Genomic DNA, 24,799 nt, shown 5'->3' with positions numbered 1-24,799 from the left:
CGAAATATGGGGTTATGCAGGGTCAATAAATAACACTAGCGAATGGAAAAAGCAAGTTTTTACTATTTCAAATAATTGGTATCTTTCCCTTCACGATCGGGGTAGATGACGGATCCTTGGAGGCAATCGAACGTCGCAATTGCCATATCAACTACCGATTTGGCAACATACCCGTGCATGTGCACAGGGAAAAGCCGATAAAAGACACCTCGGAGGAGACACCGGGTGAAAAGCATACCGAGGTCCCCGAAGAAGTCTCGAAAGCCATAGAGGAGGAAAGGACTGGATCAACCAGGGAAGTAGGCCTGCTGCCCAGTGAAGAGTAGAAGCTGGATGACCTAGACCTAGGACTTCTAGGGCTCAGGGTGGACAGCGACACGCAGGAAAGCGTCATGTCGGAGGAGGAGGGCGATACTACGACAGTGGAGAAGAGCTCCAAACAATCTCCACCATGCGAAAGCTGCATCTGCGATAATTGCAAAGGCAAATTCCAAGGAGAACATTGGAATAGTGTTGGCTCAGCAGTCCTGGGTGTACATGGGGCAGATTCCTCTTGTGAAAAATCAAGAGCTTGCATAATTTTTAAGCGTAATTTAAAGTACATATGCTTTTCAGAGTTCCTGACCGGGGACATTGTGGCTATCCAAGTCTCATTAGAAGTCGGAGGGAGCACTCCACCGGCAGTTGTGGCATCGGGATACTTCCCAGGAGACAAAATCCGGGTCCCACCGGAACAAGTCGCAAAACTGGTGAAGTATTGTGAGAAGAGGCCGATACCACTTCTCCTCGGCTGCGATGTCAACGCCATCACGAAGTCTGGGGAAGGATTTATTCTTAGCAATAAGTTAGAAATATATAACATAGGGAATACTCGCAACATTTGTGACCAGCACTAGACAGCAGGTACTAGACATAACTCTAGGAAAATCACTAATGAACGAGATGGTCAGGAATTGGAGGGTGTTGGATGAACCCTCTATGTCTGATCACAAGATAATCAGATTCGACATTGAGAGTGACTCCGAAATAAAAAGAATAATAAGGAATCCCAGGGGAACGGATTGGGAATCCTATGCAACGCACTTGAGCAACAACATTGCCCATCTTCAAGGGGGCGGTGACATCAGGAGCGAACTGGAACTGGAAACGGTGGTGGAAAACCTCAACACAGTCGTCATTGACGCTTATGAGGCCAGCTGTCCGGCTAAGACAGTTAAGTCATCGAGGGATGTACCATGGTGGAACAGGAACCTAACCAAAATGAGAACAGAGGCACGAAAACTCTTCAACCGGGCAAAACAAACCGGGGACTGGCAGAGGTACAAAAATGCACTGACTGCGTATAGCAACGCGATCAGGGAAACAAAAGTGGTCTTCCTTTTCACCCTAAATCTTTCAGATCAATTTGCCTAATATTGTTCGTACTCAAAACGTTAGAGAAGGTCATAGACAACTATATCGGAACTAACGTTCTAAAGTGTAATCCCCTACATCACTGTCAACACGCTTACCGGGGAGATCGGTCAACTGAAACTGCACTGTATTAGCTGACGGATGTATTACGGGATGCCATAGATACAAAAGAAATTGCACTGAGATACAAGATGCCCTGAGTCGCAAGGGAGTGGGAAACACCCTGGCGTTCTGGATGGACAAAATGCTAGAAAATAGAAGTACCGACAGGTACAAATTCTATTGTCATGAATACTACTCAAGGTTATCCACAGGGCGGGGTACTATCGCCGCTTATGTGCAGTATGGTAGCGGACGAACTCCTGGACGTGCTAACTAATACTGGAATACAAATCCAGGATTACGCGGTCGACATTGCTTTAATTTGTAGGGGCAAATATGAAGATACCCCATGTGATTAAATCCAAACTGGATTAAGGGTTACTAGCGCCTGGTGCAGAAAGGTGGGACTGCAGATCAATCTAACCAAAACCACCATACTACCATTCACTAGGAGGCGTAAGCTTGATCATCTGAGAGCCATAAGATTACATGATATGGAGGTGAAACGAGAAACAGAGGTCAAATATTTGGGAATTACGCTAGACCAAAAATTACTCTGGAAGACACATGTCCGAAACACTTGTCGGAAAGCCACGAGGGCTCTGATGGCTTGTAGGTCCATAGCAGAAAAAAATGGGGTTGAAGTCCGAAGATACTACTTTGGATATATACTGCAATAGTAAGGCCAATGACTACCTATGCTCACAAGCCAGGATATTACACAAACTCCAAAGACTGGCTTGCGTGTGTATCAGTGGGGCAATGAGGACATGCCCAACGGCATCACTGGAGGCACTTCTGGGATTAACCCCTCTCCAACTGCACATACAGATGCAGGCAAGAAGGACAATATTCAGGTTGGCCAGGAGTATTAATGAGGCGGGGAGCTGCCTAAACCGAAGGAAGATTGATATTCTTGATTGATTGACTTTCTTTCGAATTACTGATACCAAGGGATAACATGACGACGCGGTTTCACTTTGATAAGAAGTTTGAAACACGTTGGAATAATAAGGGAAACTGGGACAGCCTGGCTGCGACATATGGCACTGACGGATCCCTCACAGCAGAGGGAGCGGGTGCCAATGTCATTGGTCCAAGGAAAATGTACTTCGAGCTAATAGGCAGGTACACTAGCATATTCCGATAGCCAAGCAGCGATCAAGGCACTTAGGTCCAACCAGGTGAATTCTAAACTGATATGGGAATGCCTTGAGGAACTGAAAACACTAGGCTCCTCCAACAGGGTCTGGATACTCTAGGTTCCAGGCCATGCTGGGTTGGAAGGCAATGAGGCAGCGGACGAACTAGTCAAGAAGGGAGCAGGGACGCCTTTACACGGGCCAGAGCCCTTTTGTGGAATCGGAAACGGTGTCATGGCTACGACACTAAGAAATGAAGAGGAACGGTTGAGGGAACTATACTGGGCGGGCCTACCTCGGATGGAGCAGCCCAGGGTGCTTATTGGGGGATACAAACCCATGAGCACAAAGGATTGATTAAACCTCACCAAAAAGAACCTCCGAATCATAGTGGGAATTCTCACTAGTCACTGCCGGCTAAACTATCACCTAGGGAAACTAGGGATATCTACGGACACTGCATGCAGGTTTTGTGCGGGGTGTGACGAAACCTCTATACACGTCCTGGGACAGTGTCCGGCACTTGTGCAAAGTAGGTCGAGACATCTGGGAGAACACTTGATACTAGATGCAAAGGTGAAACATCTGAAAGTGGGGAACATACTAAAGTTCCTAACGGTTACAAGCCTGCTTGAGATACTATGGTCAATAGGTACACTATAACCAGTCAAAGGGGCACAATAGTTCTGTGAGGACGCGATGCGACTTTCCCTTAACAGAAAAATAATAATAATAATCAAACTTAAAGTCCATTTCCACCTAAAAAAAAATTCAATTTGTACATAATAGCAATTCCCTAATATTGCAGACTCACCGGGCAAAATGAACGTTGACTTTTGTCCTTGCACATAAACTTGCCCAGGTTATATATTATTGGAAGTAAGCGCAACGTTTTGCTCTACCAGAAATTTTATGTAATTTTTGTTTTTGCTGCGTCGACTTTGCATTTGAAGTTCAAGGTCGGGGTCAGCAAAAGCAAGAATGAGCGGGACCCGGACTGGCTGATGGGGTTGATCAAATCATCAGCTATGTTCGACAGGCTAAACGCTCTTGTCTTAGGCAGGTTGAGGAGTGGATTCAGGATGGATTTTGGCGGTTGAAGGATGTTGTTTGGTGGGGATGGTTCTGGTTTTTACATGGTGAGAAGTTGATTGGAGCGCTTAGAGAGTCGCTTCCAAGACCTGGATAAAAAAGGAGTTGATTCAAGATTGCTGGAGGAGTTAGTGTGAAGTGCCCTCGAGTCCGGCTAACAAGAATACTTTGGTGAACGATCAGTATTTGCGGAGAGACCTTCACAGTCAATTACGACAACTTTCTTTTCTTTTTAGGTTTTCCGGTTAGCTCTACTCTCTTGGTTGTCTCCGGCCACTCAGGATGGTTTTTGATCATCCACAACCTTATTTCGGATTTCCAAAGGGTTTAAAAAGGAGGCATGAGGTTGAAAATTCAACCTTTACCCTTATTTCTTATTTTAACTCATGGTAGTCATGCTATGATACTATTTCAAATGAATTTCACCGGTAGAACCAATGAATAAAATATGATTCATTTGAAGAAATAACCCACATTAACAGGAGATACTCAGATTGATGTGATAGAACAATGTCACGGTGAATGTTCAAATAAGATTTGCATAAATCAGATATTACAGTTTATAGTATATGCCAGCAACCAGAACTTCACTTTCCATTGTACAAATTCTCTATTTTTATTGGATATGGTGATATTATCTATAAATAAAGATATTTATCCAGTATATGAAAGGGAATTCCATTTCGCCACCACAAAAATTAGTGATTTAATCTCTAAAGAAATCAAGCTGAAAACCAATGGCGTTGGAAAGGCAAAATTTAATATATTCTAAATAAAGACAATGGCGAGACTAAAAAATACACAAAAGATACAATAAATTGAATACAAAGTACTACTCACCAGCAACAATCCAGCCGTTACGCAACATATTGTAAATAAATTAGCTTTTGAGAAATATTCCATAACACGCCCCGTCCAGAACTGATACAATCGCTCGGAAAAATTGCGTTTTTCATTTAGCTTTGTAGAGTTTGTCGCCGACTCCATTTTCTCTTCGTTATTCAGATCCATGCTTGCTCTAGTTTCCTCGTAATTTCAGATGAATCGTGTTTTCGCCTAATTCTTACTTCCTCAAATGACCATGGATCTTGCACAATTCACCTTCTCACCCAATAATGGTACCGTGAATTAATTTATTTTATTATTTCACCAAAAATTTTCCTGTATTTATGTAGTTTTAGAAGAATGAAGGAAGACTCCCTCTCGAATAATTTAACTCAATTCTTTTCATATAAACTAACCAAAAGAATTGATGGGATTTTCCTTGAGGAGCGCGAGAAAAGTAACGGCCGAAAAATTGAATTTCAATAATGGCGGATAATTCGTTACATCACTGCAGTCTTTCGTGTTAAATTCGCTGTTCATTTTTCGGAGTGGATCTCGATTCCCACGTGTAATCATAGTTTGATTGTTTTCTTAAGTTTCATTTTATTGTAGTTCAATTGTTATTGTTTGGAGCGGTAACGGCGGTTCCCATTGAAATAATTATTTCATTTGGTGGTTGAATTGTTGTTACTGTACGTTGATTTACAGAAAGTACTCGCTTTTAGTCATTACATCTAAATCGTTCGTCGGTGATTGTGAGATTCGCTTGATTTTATCTGTAAATGAATTAAGATTATTACAAGGAGAATTATTAAATAAATTGTTGAATATCTGAATCTATTATGAGAATTGTAAACTGCAAAATCTGGTTAAATTAAATCACCAAAGGGGTTTCAACAAAATAAGTTTTATCTACAATATTAAAATCTCAAAGATGACTTTTTATGAGTGTGAGGCTTGTCTGTGGCACCGCCATTCAGCGCACTTACAACACTCGAAAAACATTGTGGAAAACAGGTGCTTGAGTCGAGAGCATCTTCGCCACATGGAAGAAGAACAAGACAACCTCTTCCTCTTGTCAAGGATGTCAGCCGAAAGGCAATCGCTCGAAATTAGCTTTGGTTTCTATGCAATTGTGTTGTAGTTACTGTTTTCAATAAAGACTTGGAGGAATGCTACACCATTTCGGTGATTCTACCAATTGAGAAATGTACATGCGTAAACCCAAGATATTGCTGGAAATCCATCAGATAACCCGCACACAGCATTAAAACTGATAACGATTGAACGTTTCTCGGAATTAGACGAAAAAAAATTCTACATGATGCTTAACAAAGTCCATCTAGGAGACAAACGGCGTCCACAACTGTTCCATGAGATGAAAAGTCTAGCCAGCAACGCTACGGTGGATTTACTGAAGGGAAACTACTCGCATTTCATAAATCATCAAGCGCAAGCATATAGATCATAGCCCAATAAAGATAATACTGTCCACAAGCTGTTTAATTTTATTCAATCTCAGTCAGTCACCTTAGGAAACAACGTACAATAACCTTCTGAAATTCAAAAAGGCAATAGCAAACATAATGGAGGACACCAGATTCCTTAAAAGATTTGTAAAACTAAACGTACTACCTAAAACCTACACGATCAAAATTGCACCAGTTCTTCCTAACGCTAAAATCCAGAAAAAGATGATGGAAAGGATATCCATATCACAAAGTACCAACTAACTTTACGCTAGACTGGAGTTTATAAAGGAGCGCAGGAACATTCACCAAAATATAAGGGCCATGATAAGAGGCATCCGTTTGACGTACGGCAAGGCCCAGGATGAACGAGTAGGGAAGTCGCCGATTGGAAAAGTGAACCAGGCAACTCAAGTAACGCCGGTTCAAAACACAAAAGGGGAGAAACCGGGGAAGAGGCTGCGCGAGAAGCTGAATGACTCAACAGGCCAGCAAACCCCGAAAAGAAAAAAGGACTCAACTCCCAAAAAGGCGGAGTTCATGAAAAGTACGTCTGAAGCTACTAGTGAAAATACTGCAGTGGCTACTTCGAGAAAAGAGATCGAACCTTCAAAGGCGGATGCGGAAGCTTGGAGGAAGGTAGAACCGCGGAAAAGAAATTATCGGAGGAAGATTAGACCGGAGGTGATTTTCATTTCCAAACGAGGCGAAGGGTCATACGCCGACATTCTCAGGAAAGTGAAGGCAGACCCCGAACTTACCAATTTGGGAGACAACGTCAGCCGTATTAGACGGTCGCAGAAGGGAGATCTTATGTTGGAACTTAAGAAATCCAAGGATGTAACCGCGGACAAATTCTTAAGCCAAATCGGGAAGACTTTAGGGCAGGAAGCCAACATAAGAGCTAGCAGGCCGGAGATCACTATAATCTGCAAAGATATAGATGAAATCACGACGAAGGAGGAGGTTCGCGAAGCGTTGGAGAAACAGTTCGATCTTGCCGGACTACAAGTGTCAGCGGTGAAAACGCTAAGGAAAGCCTATGGGGGAACACAAACCGCCATCATCAGCCTACCAGTGGAGAACGCACTCAAACTGTTAGCAGCAGGGAGAGTGAGAATAGGCTGGGTTATGTGTCGCCTTAGGGAACAGGTGGCGTTAAAACGGTGCTTTAGATGCCTTGGCTTTGGTCACATTGCGAAGTCATGCACTAACCCAAATGACAGGTCAAAGCAATGCAGGAGATGCGGAGTGGAAGGCCACATCAGCAAGGACTGCGGAGCTGACCCCAATTGTCTACTGTGCAAAGGAAAGGAGGGTGGGGACCATCGGCACATTGCAGGCAGCAGCAGGTGCCCGGAATACAGGAGAGCCCTTAGCACAAATCGCAGATGAGGTTGATACAAATCAACCTCAACCACTGCGAGGCGGCGCAGGATCTACTCGCGCAAACCATCCGCGAGAAAAACATCGATGTGGCCATACTAAGTGAACCATACCGAAACCGCGGTGGTAGCATTTGGGTCAAAGACCAAACGGGCCAAGCAGCGCTGTGGACTTGTGGAGAACAAGCCTTCCAGGAAATAATGGAGCACCCGGAGGAGGGCTTCATCAGAGCGAAGGTGAAGGGCATCCACATCTACAGCTGCTATGCTCCACCCAGCGCTACACTCGTCGAGTATGAGCGGATGCTTGCTGCTCTTGTTTTGGATGCAAGAGGACGTTGGCCGATCATAATAGGAGGCGATTTCAATGCGTGGGCTCTTGAATGGGACAGCCGGATAACTGTCAGGGGACATGTTCTCCTCGAAGCATTCGCGGAGCTGGACGTGGTACTGGCGAATGTTGGGTCTTCGTACACTTTCCGGGGAAGGGGCCTGGGGTCTATAGTGGACTTGACATACGTGAGTGCCACTTTAGCCAGTAGAATCGCTTGGCATGTCAGTGAGGACTATACTCACAGCGACCACCAGGCAATCTGCATAGAGATCAAGGGCGGACCGAGCTCGAAAAAGAGTTTTCGCAGAATGCCGGGTGGTATGCTTGGCTGGACAGTGAAAGCGTTCGAGGGGGACACGTTTTCCGCGGTGCTCAAATCCGACATATCCCTGAATGGTACGGCTGGAGAGAAAGCCACCCAGATCACTCGATGGGTGACGGAAGCATGCGATGCTACTATGCCCAGAAGGCGATTGCTCCCCAGTAGGCAACCCAACTACTGGTGGAACAACGAAATCGCAAGTTTGCGAGCCGCATGTTTTCGGGCAAAGGAGGCTTTGCCAGAGGCTCAGGGGAAAACCCGGTGGCGACGGTCGAGAGGAGGCACACAAGCAATTGCGTGGCCGCCTAAAGGAAGCCATTCGGAGGAGTAAAAAGAACTGCTTCAAACAGCTGTGTGACCATGCCGACATAAACCCTTGGGGCGAGGCTTACAGAGTGGTGATGAAAAGGCTGCGGAAATCACCCCAGGTGACCTGTCCGCGCCTCCTGAAACAGATTGTTACCACTCTGTTCCCTCACCACGAAAATAGGGGAAGGCAAATTTTTGTCCAGCCAAATGACCAGCCATAATACCGCCTCTAACTGTGGAGGAGCTGCGGGAAATATGTGGTAGGTTCGGTGACAACAAGGCCCCAGGTTTGGATGGCATCCCCAACCGAGCTTTGAAACTGGCAGTGAAGACTAGGCCCGAACTTTTTGCCAACACCTTCGAGGCGTGCCTAAAAGAAGGAATATTCCCTGCCCAGTGGAAAAAGCAAAAGTTGGTGTTGCTTCCGTGGCCTGGCAAGCCACCTGGAAACCCAGCGTCTTATCGTCCTATCTGCCTGTTGGATACAATGGGGAAGATGATGGAGAGAGTCATCTACAACAGACTCCTGCCCATCGTCGAAGTCAGCAATGGTTTGTCGGAACGCCAGTTTGGTTTCCGACGCGCCCACTCTACGGTGGACGCAATTGGCATGGTGGTAAACCTAGCAAAAGGTGCACTGATTTCTGGCGGCTGCTGTGCCGTGGTGGCGTTGGATGTCAAAAACGCATTCAACTCGGCCAACTGGAATAGAATTAAACGGGCGTTGGCTGACATAGGTGTCCCCGGGTACTTAGCGAATTTGGTGGAAAACTACCTCTCAGAGAGGACTCTCTGGTACGGGACGGATGAGGGCCCCAAAGAGTACAGCCGGGGTGTCACAGGGATCGGGACTTGGTCCCCTGTTGTGGAATATCATGTATAATGGGGTGCTTGCTCTTCCCGTCCCAGAGGGGACTACGATTGTCGGCTTTCCTGATGACCTAACTGTGGTTGTTGCAGCAAAACACCCAGAAGATGTGGAGGTTCACGCGACGGAAACAGTGAGAGCGGTAAAGTCCTGGCTAGAAAAGGCCAGGCTGACCTTGGCTGACGCGAAAACGGAAGCGGTCTTAATAACGAAACGTAGGAAAAATAACACTGTAAAAGTGGAGGTCGGTGGACATACGGTCGTATCAAAGCCGGCTATTAAATACCTGGGGGTAATAATTGACACCAAATTGAGTTTTAGGGAACACCTGGAGTATGCATGCCAAAAGGCAGCCAGTGCCACCACGCCACTTGCAAAAATGTTGCCAAATATTGGTGGGCCGAAACATTGCCGGAGGTTGGTGCTAGCCGGAGTGGTGCGCTCCATCCTGCTCTACTCGTCGCCTGTGTGGGCAGAGGCGCTTGCAAACTCTCAGAGGCGCTTGCAAACTCTCAGAGGCGGAAGCAGGTGAACTCGGTTTACCGGCGAATGGCTCTGAGGGTTTGCAGTGCTTTTAGAACCACATCAGATGAGGCAGTATTGGTGGTGGCAGGTATGATCCCGGTTGACATTCTGGCCAGAGAGAGGGGAGGGAGGGAGGGAGGGGGCATCCACAGCGTAGAAATGCGGCAAGGTCAGAGTCGCTTGATCTCTGGCAACGCAGATGGGACGAGTCTACGAAAGGTCGGTGGACGCACAGGCTCATCCCCAACATTAGGGTGTGGCTTGAGCGAAAACATGGGGAGACCAACTACTACATTACCCAGTTCCTCACGGGGCACGGTGGTTGCTACAGGCAGTATCTGAACCGCTTTGGGTTGGATGCTTCTCCGAATTGTCCCAGATGCGATGGTATACCGGAGGATCCAGAGCATGTGATGTTTCGCTGCCCACGATTTGCGATGGAGAGAAGGAGCTTAAACCAGGTGCTGGGCAGGAGCGGGACCCCGGAGAGCTTGGTTACTGAGATGCTGGAGTCCGAGAAGAAATGGTTTGCGGTTGGCTCCGCAATCACCCAAATGCAGGAGGAGTTGCTGAAAGAACAAAGAAGGAGGAAAGCTGCAAATAGGAGAAGGATGAGTGCCTAAGAGCAAACCTACCCCGCGAAGTAATACCTCAATGGTGGTCCCGCGGGGCTGGGGCTGGAGAGACCGGGGGTGGTTTTTAGTGGGTGTGAATCCCACACGCGCCCGCTGTAGTTCCGCCGTTCGGACGGCTAATGTAGCGAATTCAAAGATAGGAAAACTCCCAGTGAGAAAGAACCCCTCTTATTTTGTAGTTTATGCGGCGAGATTATTGTTTTGCGTGAATGGGTGGAGGAAGGATACATATAGGGGATGGTGTTGTTATTAGGCGGTGGAGTAGACGAGGCCAGGCCGATGTCGATCGTATGGGCGGTTAAATAATATCAGTTTGCCGCTGTGATAGCTGCTGTTCTGAGAGGACAGGGTTAGGAGGTCTGCAGGGAGGGAATGGTCACGGTATGTGGGGTTCGTGTTATGGTTGCGGATGTGGGAGTAGAACTGGATGAGGCTATTTTCGTGTGTTTGGCATTTGGTGAGGAATTTGGTTAGTGAGGTGAGGAGGATCTGGTCTATGCGGGAACATTTTATCTCGTCATAGACGGCTTGGTTGGGGTGGAGATATGATTGGGAGAGGGATAGGCGGAAGAACCTCCTTTCACGTACTCGTAGACGTTCCATTTGGGATGAAGAGACGTCGCACCATGCGACGAATCCGTATGTGATTAGGGGACGGATCAGCTGCTTGTAGCAGTAGAGTTTGACTTTGGGGGAGATAGCGGAGTCTTTCTTAAGGATGGGCCATCAGGTTTTTAGTCCTGTTAGGGTTTTTGCGATGATGGAATTTACCTGGGGCACGGGTGATATGCGGGTATTGAGGGTTATTCCCAGGTATTTAGTGGATTGGACGGAGGGAATGGTGGATGTTCCGATTTTGATCTTGAGGTTGCGGGTGTCGGCTCGCATCTTGCGGGTAAAGGTGGCTCTACCGCGGAAGACGATGGCTTCACATTTGCTGGAGTTGAGGAGGAGTTTCCAGGATTGGAGGAATTTGTTGAGCGTTAGGATTGTGGTGCTGATGCGGTTTTGGGCGGATTGTATGTTTCGGGACGAGGTGTAAAGAATCAAGTCGTCAGCATATTGGACGGTTTTGATCGTTAGGGGAGAGTTGGTGGGGTGTTGGAGTGGTATATCGGCGGTATAAAGGGAAAATAGAGTTGCTGACAGTACTGAGCCTTGGGGGATGCCTGCTGGTGGATTGTATGAGTTGGATAGGGTATCGTGGATGCGTACTCGGGCTTGACGGTCGGACAGGTAGTTGATAATGAGTTTGCATAATTGCGGATGGAATTTGAAAGTGTGGGAGAGTTTGTAAGTGAGGCCTTCGTGCCAGACTGTGTCGAAGGCTTTTTGGATATCAAGGAGGCAAGTGGTGGTGGGGATGTTGTTGTTTATCTGGGTTAGGCTGTCGGTTTTGAGAACTAGGAGGGCGTGTGAGGTGCCGTGGCCACGCCTGTTGGCAAACTGGAAGGGGGGGGGGGGATAATGTCGTGGTCGGTGATGTGTTGGAGCATGATGTCGTGGATGACGTGCTCGAAAATTTTCGATGTCACGTTGAGGAGGGAGATGGGGCGGTAGCTGCTTGGGGAGGCTGAGGGCTGATCCTTTTTTAGGATTGGAACGATATGGGATTCTTTCCATGGAGAGGGAAAGTATGCAAATAGCAAGCATTGGTTGAAGAGTTGGGCGAGGAATGGGCATAGCGATTTTGTACATTTTTTTAGGATGATGATAGGGATATGGTCAGGTCCAGATGGCTTTTTGTTGTTTCGGGAAAGGATGATGGATTCTACTGTCTGGGGTGTGACGGCATGTATTGATAGGCAGTTAGGTGCTGTCTGTTTGGGTGGGGGGATTGGGAAATGGGTGTATATGGATGGTGTGGTAGTTAGGTGTTGGATGTATTGGCGCACCGCCGTTTCCGTGGGTGGGTCGGACAGATGTAGAGTGGTGCTATGGGCTGCCAAAAAGTTGTTGGCAATCAGGTCGGCGTGGGCTTTGGGGGAGGTGTTATGGGGGAGGACGCTGGCTGCGCGCGGTTTCGCGAGGCGAGGGCAAGTACCACGTAGCTTGCTGCACGTTTGCCTATTGAGCAAGATATTCGCGTGCTTCACAGTGTAGTGGTCAGCGTATAACGTCTGAATGTGGGATTGGATGAGGTGTGACAGGGAGTAGATACGTGATTTAAGGAAGTTAAACTGGGGAACGTACCATTGGCGGTGGAGTTGGCGTCTTAGGGTGGCTTTCTGCTTGATGAGGTCGAGGACATGGGGTGGGACCACACATGCCTAAGAAAGAAGACTTATTCGAGGAGAATGCAGAATGGAGAAAGGAAGCCCAGCTGGGCAAAAAACTGGCTTTCACATATATGTATGAGTGAGTCTTATTTCACATTCCGAAACAACTTCGGAGGCAATGATGAGCAATCCCCCTCTCCGTGCCGTTATGTAAAATATTTATGGGGAACCTGGAGAATAAACTCGCGGATGCTGACACACTCCCGAAATTCTGGATTCTGAGTCAGATGTGTGAACGATGTATTGGCAACCACTTAGAAACATTGAATTCACTATGGAAATGGAAGGAAGGGAAGATGACATAGAACTTAGAAAATGGGTAAAAGGGAGACAGTTTTATCTCGAAACACTATGTATATATTTCTTAGCAATACAACTTTAGCTAATAACCATGTCTGGTCAGCCTGGTCTGGTTATGCTTGAGGTTAAGGTTGCATAATTGGGAAAGTCCTCACACGACCTCCTCGCGGTAGCCGCTGGAAATCGTCGTCGAACGCCGAGGGCTGCGTCGCAAATTGGGAGCTTGGTCTTTAGTTTACGAACTTTGAATACCTTGGGAAACTTCAGTTTCAAATAAGACCCTTAGTATGGTGGCCGGACTAGTCAGGGTGAATATTCTTCCCAGAATACTCGTGGGACTAAGAAATGAACTCAAATAAAAAGAAACAAAAAACAATAGAAGCAGAAACGGTGATGCCAGGCGCAGCATCAGAGGACGAGTTGTTGGCATCCAGCCAAGAGACAGTAGCCGTCGAGGGCAGTACAGTCGGTGCCATCTGTACCACCGCAGTGCTGAAACCAACGGCCATAGGACTCTTCAGCCGAAATCGTTGACGTCGGGGCCTCTCGAAAGCAAGGACCGATAAGAATGTCAGTCACCGGAAACCGGCTAAGAAGCAAAGGGCGACTGGAGTCCTAAAGGCCTTAGATATTCTGAGCAGAACAATAAGGAGGCGGGTACTGTCGACGAGCTGGACGAAAAGGACCTCGTTAAATATCAGGTGGTTGTTGAAGGATATAACAGCAAATGCCTGGCAGACGGGCAGAAAGCGAAACCCACCGCTTTCAAACGCAAATGATCTCAAGAATAAAAACACCACCAGAGCAGACTGTGTAAGGACTCGAATGCTAAACAACCTCTGCAAACAGGTAAGCAACAGCAGCTAGCCGACGAGCCACGAACTCCGAAACCCTTCAGCGACGTGGCCAGGATTCACTGACGTGTGGTGCTGGCGGATGGCGGAACCAGCGTTGAAGTCAGGTTGTCAGAGGTGGTTAACTAGCATCTCCTAGACGACAAAGGCGAATACACAAGATTCATTCCCTGCGTCGATTCCTCTCAGGTGGTCCATGGGTTTCGAGTTATAGCATGCGAAGACCAATTCTCCAGGGTCTTTCTCAGTTCTCAAAGTCATCACCTACGATGAGATACCTATGAGACCGGTCGTTGGCATATGGTTGCCAAAGATCCGCATGTATAAGTTCTTGCTCGTCTAATCCCAGCGCCTTCAAAACCCCAGGATTGCCATGGATGACTGGGTAGTTATTAAGGAGGAAGAAACCCAGGCGAACAGTGAAGCTTTCCTGCCCCGTATAAACACTTTTCTGCGTTTCTGCGGCCTGTTGTGGTCAAATTGGAGCAGGCGGGAGCGGGAAACCTGTATATTTTCTCGAAGAACTGCAACATTTGACGTCCACCATAGTAGCAAAGAATGCCAACCTGTTGATAGGTGGGCTTGAAAAGCAACGGAAGAGGTGAGTGATTCGTTGATTTTATTAGCAAAATAAATCTATTGATGTGTAATTGGGGCAATACACAGACTTTCCATTTTCCCAGCTCGGAAAACTGTGGCGGTTGGGTGGAGATTATAAATATCACCTTACACGTTGATGTCACCCTACTAAGGTGGAGAATTGGAGATCTCGCCGCAAAGGTCTCCAACTCTTTTCGAGACCCAAGAAGGATCGATTGGAGGAAGTTTGGTCAATTTACCAAGAAAAAACCACGCCGTGACTGGCAGACACTTCATGAATTTAATCTACGTGAAATCATTAGGTTTAGTGTTTGTTATTTGTTACTTTTCATGTAACTAATCAGTTTTTAAAAGTAAAGTGGGAAATTGTTGCGTGAATGGCGAATCCTTCATTTTACCTTACGTTTTGGCAGTCCATCGGACGATGGTGATGCACTTCTTCCGAATATCTCCTTTCGGAACAGTTAAAAAAGCTTTCTGCGAGGTTTTTGTGGAGTTATTTGTTCAGCAAAGCACGAAACAATATTTCACCGTCCCCCTTGGTATTTCATGCGGGAAATTAATTTTGACAGGTTTATATTTTTATGAGTAACTACCAGTTGCCGGTCTACTGAGGTTTCTTAGCTCACACAAAATGGCGGGGGCTTTGCAGTACGTTTGAATTTGGTTGGTGATTCAAAAACAGTCTTTGAGAGTTAAGTTTAAATTGCACTATAGAAGTTATTTCCGTCATTAGTGAAAATAAGGGGAGTCTATTGCTTACACTTGATGGCCTCTTTCACTTCGGCTAGAGATTTTTCTCCCAGTAGCCTCTTGACCACCTCGCAGAACGTACTCTTATCAATTGTCTTCGGCCCTAATTCAATAAAGACTCCGCCGTCCTTGGTTTTCCATATGGACGACACTTCTACTCCATTGTCTTCGTGCTTTATCCTATAGGAGATCTCCCTGAGAACTTCCGCCTATGGCTTGCCTTCATTAGATCAATGAGAAAACCCCACGCCCAGCCCAGCTCCTTAATTTCCTTCTTTAATGGTGTGGCGTGTTGTTTCCTTTTGTTGTTCTCTGCCTTCTTTTTTGGGCCCTGGAGACTAGTTGGAAGAAGTCTCCTTCGGACGGACCTCCTTTTTCCCGTTTGTTTTGCAGTGAACTATCCGCGATCTGTTTGGGACCTACAACGTTCTTAGCGGGAAGCGCAGCTGCTTCTTCTTTTCGCTGGTCTTGCGCAGCTTTTCGCCTATAGAAGGAAATCCAGTTCGAGAATTCTTCTAGTTCTATCAGACCTTTTTTCACTTCTTTATTGAAGTTCTTCTAGAAGAACGGTGCCGACCGCACACGTTTCATAATAAACACGCATCTCCGCGCTCGCAACCACGTGGCCGTACCCCAATCCACTGCATTATTTGCACGGCACTAACCCCAGAGTAAATGCACGTAATTTGTCACACGCAAGTGATCGAAGAAGTCGGACATGTGCAATGATTTTCTTCCAGAATACAAATTCAAGCAACACGCCGGGAGTCGAATCTCCTGTGTGTAGTTTTCTTGGTGCAGGCTTGAATTCCAAGAACTTGTAACCTTACATAAGTCCCAAAATGAGCTAATATCAAAATCGTAATATTTCGATGCAAGTATTGTTTTGATAGATCAAATTCCAATCAAAAAATTATCATTTCAATAAAAGTTATTAACGCATCACCCAACAACGCAATACAAAGCATTATTGTTATGTTTATCACCTCTGCATTGTAGTTTCTCTAGATTGAGCCAATCCGATGAGCAAATGCATTTATAAATGCAAATTTATACATATGTGTTGGCCTAAAATTTAAAATTCATAAAAAAAAACCCAGAAAAACGGCTGCAAAATTTATTTACTAAGCCGCGAAAACCCTTCAAACTTGAATCGCAGAAATGCGAATTATGTAACTCTGAAATTAATTGAATATCACGCGGCCTATCACCAAATACCATTGTAACGTAACAAAATAACACAATAGATAAGTAGTCCACGTAGTTCACAATATCATGATGATTACGAGTGCAAATCATCCATACACGTTCTAATTGCAGAAGTATCTATGCATGTAGATGTTGAATTTACTCGTATTAACCTAATGAATCAATAAGAAAAGATAGACTGGGCGTTGTGAGTTTATTAGCCCCAGAGAACATTCGAATAATATTTAAATTGAAAGCTATGGTGACCACCGTATTTGGATAAAACTGCTCTTGCTATGTGACCAATGACGCCAACATAATCAAATAACCGGCGAATATGTGAAAAGATACTCAAGTATTTTGTTTAACGACAGTATCTTTTTTGTTTGAATGGCAAGTTGTTCTGACCCAAATTAACGGCACAACGCCAACAACTTGTGCATTCAAAATTAGGTGACGAGAATATAGTATTCTCCCCAAATGGGAGAATGCGAGGTTCACTGATCAGGAGTAATTAATTTGTAAGAATTCTGGGTCTGAAGGATGTATCTTTTGGGTCAGGTCATTGAATAGATTTGTAATAAAATACTTTCACTTATAATTCACTTCCACAACTTATTGGAGCAACTATCACTCGGTGGATGACTCTGCTCCTCATCAGAATTCCAAATTTAGACGAGCAAAGTTTTCATTTCTTCTACTAAATTTACGGTCGAATCAAAGTTGGGATTAATATTCGTATCTTGTTTTCCATTTTGATATATCGCTAAGAATTCATTTACAATGGTCATTTCGACTATAAAGAAAGCGTAAAAATTCCGAGGTTTCAGAAAGTATACTGGGGGAGGGTGCAAACCCCCTAAAGAAGATGTGGAAGCATGGAGAATGGTGACTCCTCGGAAAAAGAGAGATAGGAGGAGGATACGACCGCAGGTTATAATCATCTCCAAGCGTGGCGAAGGGTGACATTCTCAAGAGAGTGAAGACAGACCCCGAACTTACCACTTTGAGAGATAATGCTAACCGTATTAGACGGTCTCAAAAAGGAGACCTTATGCTGAAGCTCAAGAAGTTCAAGGATATAACGGCGGATAAATTCTTGAGCCAAATTGGAAAGCCCTTGGGACAAGCAACCGAAATCAGCGCAAGCAGTCTGCAAGGATATAAATGAGGTCACCACGAAGGAGAAGGTTCATGAGGCTTTGGAAAATGAGTCCGACCTCATTGGACAAGAGTCAGCGGTAAAGACGCTATACCGGAGATGCGAAGCGGAGGGCCACATTAGCAAGGACTGTGGAGCAGTTCCAAATTGTCTACTGTGTAAAGGGAAGGAGGGGGTGGACCATCGGCACATTGCAGGCAGCAGAAGATGCCCGGAATACAGAAGAGCCCTTAACATAAGTCGCAGATGAGACTGATACAAATCAACCTTAATCACTGCGGGGCGGCCCAGGATCTACTCTTGCAAATCATGGGCTTGTGAAGAACCAGCCTTCGAGGAAATAATGGAACAACCGGAGGAGGACTTCATCGGAGCAAAGGTGAAAGGCGTCCACATCTACAGCTGCTATACTCCACCCAGCGCTACACGCTCTGAGTATGCGCAGATGCTTGCCGCTCTGACTTTGGACGTTTTTAGAAGAGGACGTTGACTGATCATAATTGCAGGCAATTTTAATGCATGGGATCTTGAGTGGAGCGGCCGGACAACTAATGTGAGGGGACATGTTCTCCTCGAAGCATTCGCGGAGTTAGACGTGGTACTGGGAAATGTTGGGGCCCCGTACACTTTCCGGGGAAGGGGCCTGGGGTCTATAGTGGACCTGACATACGTGAGTACCACTTTAGCTAATAGAGTCGCTTAGCATGTCAGTAAGGACTATATTTACAGCAATCACCTGCATGGAAATCAAGGGCGGATCGAGCTGAAAAAGAATTCTTGGAGAATGCCGGGTAGTATCGTCGACTGGACGGCCAAAGCTTTTTAGAAGGATTCGTTTTCTGCGGCGCTCAAACCCGACATATCCCTTAATGATACGGCTAGAGAAAAAGCCACCCAAATCACCCCATGGGTGACAGAAGTTTGTGACGCTACTATGCCCAGAAGGCGATTGTCCCCCAATAGACAATTCAAATCGTAAGTTTGCGAGCCGCATGTTTCCGGGCAAGGAGGCTTTGCCAGAGGCTCAGTGGAAAGCCCGGTGGCGACGGTCGTCTAAAAGAAGCCATTCGGAGGAATAAAAAGAACTACTTCAAACAGCTGTGTGACCATGCCGACATAAACCCCCAGAGTGATAATAGCTGTGGAGATCACCCCAGGTAACCTGTCCGCGCCTCCTGAAAAAGATTGTTACCACTCAGTCCCCTCACCACGGAAATAGGGGAAGGGAAACGGTGGCCCACCTAAATGTCTAAATAATACCTCCAGTAACTGTGGAGAAGCTACCGGAAATATGTGGAGGGATCGGTGACAACAAGGCCTCACGTTTGAATGACATCCCCGACCGAGTTTTGAAACTGGCAGTGAAGGCTAGGCCCCAACTTTTCGCCAAAACCTTCAGGGTTTGCCTAAAAGAAGAAGTATTGTCTGCCCAGTGGAAAAAGCAAAAGTTGGCATTGCTTTTGGAACCTAGCAAGCCACCCAGAAACCCAGCATTGTATCATCCTATCTGCCTGCTAGATACAATGGGGAAGATGATGGAGAGAGTCATCTACAAAAGACTCCTACCCATCATCGAAGCCAGCAATGGTTTCTCGGAACGCCAGCTTGGTTTCCGACGTACCCCCGCTACGGTGGAGGCAATTAGCATGGTAGTAATACCCTATGTGATAGAATCCAAACTGGATTAAGGGTTACTAGTGCCTGGTGCAGGAAGGTGGGACTGCGGATCAACCCAACCAAAACCACCATAGTACCATTCACTAGGAGACGTAAGCTGGATCACCTGAAAGCCATAACATTACATGATATGGAGGTGAAACGAGAAACAGAGGTCAAATATTGAGGAATCACGCTAGACTAAAAATTACTCTGGAAGACACATGTCGGAACAACTTGTCGAAAAGCCACGAGGGCTCTGATGACTTGCAGATCCATAGCGGGAAAAAAATGGGGTTGCAGCCCGAAGATACTACTTTGGGTATATACTGCAATAGTTAGGCCAATGATTACCTATGGAGCGGTAATCTGGGCAGAAACAACCCAACTCAGCACACAAGCCAGGGAATTACATAAACTCCAAAGGCTGGCTTGCGTGTGTATCAGTGGGGCAATGAGGACATGCCCAACGGCATCCCTGGAGGTCCTTCTGGGATTGACCCCTCTCCATCTGCACATACAGATGCAGGCAAGGAGATCAATATTCAGGGTGGCGGGTGCCGGTGTCATTGGTCCAAGGAAAATGTACTTTGAGCCAATGGGCAGGTACACTGGCATATTCCAGGCGGAAATTTACGCCATAGACAAATGTGCCTCCTTTAATCTGCAAAGGAACTACGGGGGGCAGAACATAGCTATTCTCACCGATAGCCAAGCAGCGATCAAGGCACTTAGGTCCAACCAGGTGAACTGTAAACTGGTATGGGAATGCCTTGGGAGACTGAATACACTCGGCTCGTCCAACAAGGTCTGGATACTTTGGGTTCCAGGCCATGCTGGTTGGAAGGCAACGAGGCAGCGGACGAACTAGCCAAAAAGGGAGCAGGGACGCCTTTACACGGGCCAGAACCCTTCTGTGGAATCAGAAACGGTTTCATGGCTATGAATCTAAGAAATGAAGAGGAACGGTTGAGGGAACTATACTGGGCGGCCTAACCAGGGATAAAGCAGTACAGGGTGCTTATTGGGGGATACGAACCCATGCGCAGAAAGGATTGCTTAAACCTCACCAAAAAGAACCTCCGAATCATAGTGGGAATTCTCACTGGTCATTGTCGGCTGAACTATGACCTAGGGGACAGTACCTGCAGGTTTTGTGAGGAGGAGGACGAAACCTCTATACACGTTCTGGGACAGTGTCCGGCACTTGTGCAAAGTAGGTCGATACATCTGGGAGAACACTTAATACCAGATGCAAAGCTGAAAGATCTGGAAGTAGGGAACATACTAAAGTTCCTAACAGTTATAGGCCTGCTTGAGATACTATGATCAATAGGTAAGTAAAAGGGGCACAATAGTTCTTCAAGGACGCGGTGCGACCTTCCCTTAACAGAATAATAATATACTATTAGTGTGTTTATTTGAGCAGATATCGAAATGGGCCATATTTTGAGGAATAGATTTCATCTAAGTGCATCACCCTGATTTTTTTCGGATTTTTAGGTTGGGTAGTTTCCGAAAATGAGTCCTGTCTCACTTCAAGTACGTGCATTTTGGCTCCTTACTCACGTACTTTGCAATTCACGCCAAAACTAATGCCAGTTTCGGAAAGCGCATATCGTGACCTTTCATTTGATACCCAACACGACTATATCCGGTGAAAATTTTTTTTTAATCCCCCCTTTGCATGTATGGGGAGCCTCCCTTTAAACTCTACCTAAATTTATGCCACTCGCTGTGTGCGTGAAATTTTATAGTTTCCATCTGTCCACCAAATTTCGTTCGCATCGATTTAGCCGTTTTGGAGAAAAGTACGTGTGACAGACAGACAGACATTGAATCGATTTTAATAAGGTTTTGTTTTACACAAAACCTTAAAAACGTTAGCTGTGTCTAAACTTGTAACATGTGTCCTGCCTGTTCGGACAGGCTCCCATACAATTGTACTTGCAATTGTTGGAACAAAACGTATTGAAACATACGTGGGTTATCTAACCTACAAAGAGTCTGGCAACACAGGGTCCAGTGCCTAAAATCCGAGTGACAACTGCCATGCCCAGGTACAATCATCGTGGGCCGGACCAGAGAACTTAGCTTCTCTGCTAGCCTGCCGGGGCGTCATGGTACAACTTTTAGTCTTTGTACGACTTAATTAAGGCGGCTCTTTCGCGCCTTAAGTCGCCCACCTCGTCCGATGGTTGTTGAACGGCCGCTATGGTCGGGTGTACGAGCACCTTGTGCACTTTGTCGGCCGCAGCTGCCAGTGCCTCCAAAGAACCTGAGACACACGCGAGGGCCGCCTGGGTGCCTTCCGGGAGCCGACGCAGCCAAAGGGGCTTCATCAACTCGTCGTCGATCTTACTCCCACCCAATTGCTTCATTTCACGCAGCAATTGGCTGGGAGTCCGATCTCCCAACGTTAGGCCTGCCAGCAAGTGATCCAGTTTTGCTGACTCACTTACTGACAGGCGCCTGATTAATTCAGTCTTGAGCAGTGAATATGAAGTCGATTTCACTACGTCAGACACGAGCACGATGGACTCCTCGTCCAGGCCGACCACCGCGTGATTAAAACGGGTCGCGTCCGCTGTGATCCCGGACATCTGGAACTGTGCTTCCAAATGCACGAACCACAGTTCGGGATTCCGCCGCCAAAACGGAGGGACGCATACGGCGTGGACGGTCACTTGCGGGTCCGATGGGCCTGCCGCGTCTTTGTTGTCGATCGACATCTTGACTAAAAAGAAAACTTCTTTTTGACGCGAGTATTAAAGCGAAGACGCGGTGAAACTGATCTAGACGACACGGCAGGTCGAACCCACAAATGCACGCACGAGCGAAAAAATAAAGCGACACCAACGACGCACCCTAAAGCAAAAAACTCGCTAAAAGAGCGGAAAGCAAGCGAAAAGATGCCGATGCAAACGCCTCGACGCCGTCTCTTCCGGCGATTTTGTTTTTATTCTTACCACTTTTTTAAAACAACAAAATTTTAATAAAATTATAAATAATAATAACACGGCGGTGTCTGTTTTGTTGATGGTTGTGGCGGCGGCTACGGCGTTGACGCTGGTCTTGACGGCGGGGGCTGCAGTGACGGCGGCGGCTTCGAACCCTGCGGCGATGGCGCTGGTCTTGACGGCGGGGGCTGCAGTGACGGCGGCGGCTTCGAATCCTGCGGCGATGACGCTGGTCTTGACGGCGGGGGCTGCAGTGACGGCGACAGCTTCGAACCCTGCGGCGATGACGCTGGTCTTGACGGCGGGGACTGCGGCAATGATGGTGTCTGGTGCTTCGGTGATGGTGTCTGTGATGACAGCGGTGGCAGCTGCTGCGTCCGTAACAACAGACGTGCCGGCGACGGCGACAGCGGGGCTGCCGTGACGACGGCGACGAGTCTATTTTAAAACGGCAGCGATAAAATGCACATCACACACTCAGGATTTGCATCACGGAATCTTGCTGGCACCGCGAAAAACTTCTCAAGATCTCCTCAATTTTCCTGATTATTCTGTGGTACGGTGGCTGAGCTGGTGCTTTGACTCCTGCGGTGATGTTCGCTCCGGGGTCACCAATTTAGTCTTTGTACGACTTAATTAAACATACATATTTTACAGAACGAGTATGTTGAAAGTTTAGTAATACATTTTAAAATAAACATAGAAAACGCAGCTTAAATGATTTTATTGATATAAAGGAATAATTGGCTCCGTCGAATAATTTCACAACTTCAATAATTAGTTTAGTTTGGATAGACATGTCAAACCTTTTTTTTCTTAACTTCAATTCTTATCTTTTTTATTTGACGTTTCTCGTCATCTACTCTGTTCTTCACTCTTGCAGCGAGGTCTGAACTGAGTGGAGCGCCGGTGACGTGATCTGTCCGCTGGTATTCGCGTAAATTTCGAATGCCGCGAATCCTTCCGCGCCACAAACTAAAACCTACAACAAATTGGATATGTGCACTTTACTCGATTGCCCAAACTGTGATGGAGTCCCGAAAGATCGACAGCATGTATTTTTTCACTGTCCGAGATTTATAAATGAAGGAGACTTTAGGGAAGGAGCTAGTACTGTAAAATCTGGAGCGGAGACGACTGGGATTGAAATGGGTGATCATATCTATGTATCTACCGTTAACTGCCAAAAGTAGAGGAGGCCACGAATTAAGAGGAGTCAGGGGTGGTTTTAGTGAGTAAAATGTCCATATACTCGGGGAGTCCAAGCTACGGCCTTTTGGAGATTTCTACCTACTTAACAAACGCAAATAGACAGCCAGTGAACCGATTTTAATAAAGCTTAATTTTCTCTAAAGCAACTAGAACTAAAAATTGAGGGAGATCCCTTACTAACAAAACTAGAACGGTCGTTTGGCGCTAGACGGATTTACGTCTATTCACACTTCAATATGATTTAGGTGAGAAACATCAAGATTTGAAACGTCTCGCGTGTTCCACATTAAAATAAAATCTAAAATCTAATCTTTATCTATCATAATCACTTCATGCCCATTTAACTTCCTTATTCGCCGTAAACTGAGCAAAGCAGACAGCGTAGCAGCTCATAACATGATGCTCGTCTAAGGAAATTGCTTCTTGTTAATTTCTCAGATAGTTAATTATCTTCCACTTTTCCCCCAGTGCAAGTAGAACAAATTTAACATTTACGAGCGAGCTCTCGTAATTTGAAATCGAAAGTCTACCAAAACGCCTTCCATTAAAAATTACGAGATGTTGCCGAACAACTCTTCCCAGCCAGCTCAGTCATCTCGGTCACTGGACCACTAAATCATTACTATCTTGCCTTCTGCATTGTGCCTTTCTAGATACAAACATAGTAGTTGGAGGTAGGTAATGTAATGATATTGATATGAGCATTGATGGCCTAAAAACAGAGTAGAAGTTTGCAGGCGGAGATAAGACGTTCTAACGGGTTAGCGTGCGTTGATTCGCGGATGATATCTAACTAGGATTCACGTTTTGTACGAGTTTGTCTACACAAATGATACAAATGCCTGCATAAGTCCGAGACCAAAATGATGGAATGTGGCTATAATGGAGCACAATGAACATGACTCAAACGGCATCCACGCGAGTTCATACAAATATGACAGGAGAAACTAGTTTTTTTCACTTAATTGATTGTAAAAACGGAATTTCTGTTGTTCAGGTTGATGGTCGTTGTTATATGGTCAATTAGTGCTGATGATGCCCATATCACGCCGATTTGGTTGATGATGTGATTGCGCTAATTGAATTCCGCTGGCAGACACGAACACCTCAAAGTCTGGAACTGGCCAATGGTTTTTTGGGTCCTCTCCTCGCATAAGAACCGCCAAAGATAATCTACCTTTGCTTTCCTCTTTCAAATTATGCGGCTTAACTTTGTCATCATCACATCAAGCCTTATTAAGTCTGTGAACATCTGAGCATGTTGAAGGTTCGAGGAAAGTCTATTTTCTATGATTTCTATAAAATTAATTTTTTTTTCCATAAAATTTTTCTAAAATTGATTGGAATGCATCTATGCATATTACTCGTATCTTGGCCACATGCTCTACCACTTTCGAACTCAATCTTCCATTTC

The 24,799-nt window shown here is 46.0% G+C and overlaps 1 protein-coding gene across 1 annotated transcript in view; it reads right to left on the bottom strand.

The window, feature by feature from the left end:
- LOC119661640 overlaps window positions 1-24,799 on the bottom strand; it is a 112,383-nt gene that overhangs the window by 52,998 nt on the left and 34,586 nt on the right. Inside the window, exon 2 of the mRNA XM_038071068.1 lies at window positions 4,590-5,350. Within this exon, the coding sequence (XP_037926996.1) occupies window positions 4,590-4,760 (171 nt within the window). The 5' untranslated portion in view covers window positions 4,761-5,350. The remainder of the gene's footprint in view (window positions 1-4,589; window positions 5,351-24,799) is intronic.

Source organism: Hermetia illucens, chromosome 1 (assembly GCF_905115235.1).
Source record: "Hermetia illucens chromosome 1, iHerIll2.2.curated.20191125, whole genome shotgun sequence".
NCBI lineage: Eukaryota > Metazoa > Arthropoda > Insecta > Diptera > Stratiomyidae > Hermetia > Hermetia illucens.
This window is presented reverse-complemented; position numbering and strand designations above follow the sequence as displayed.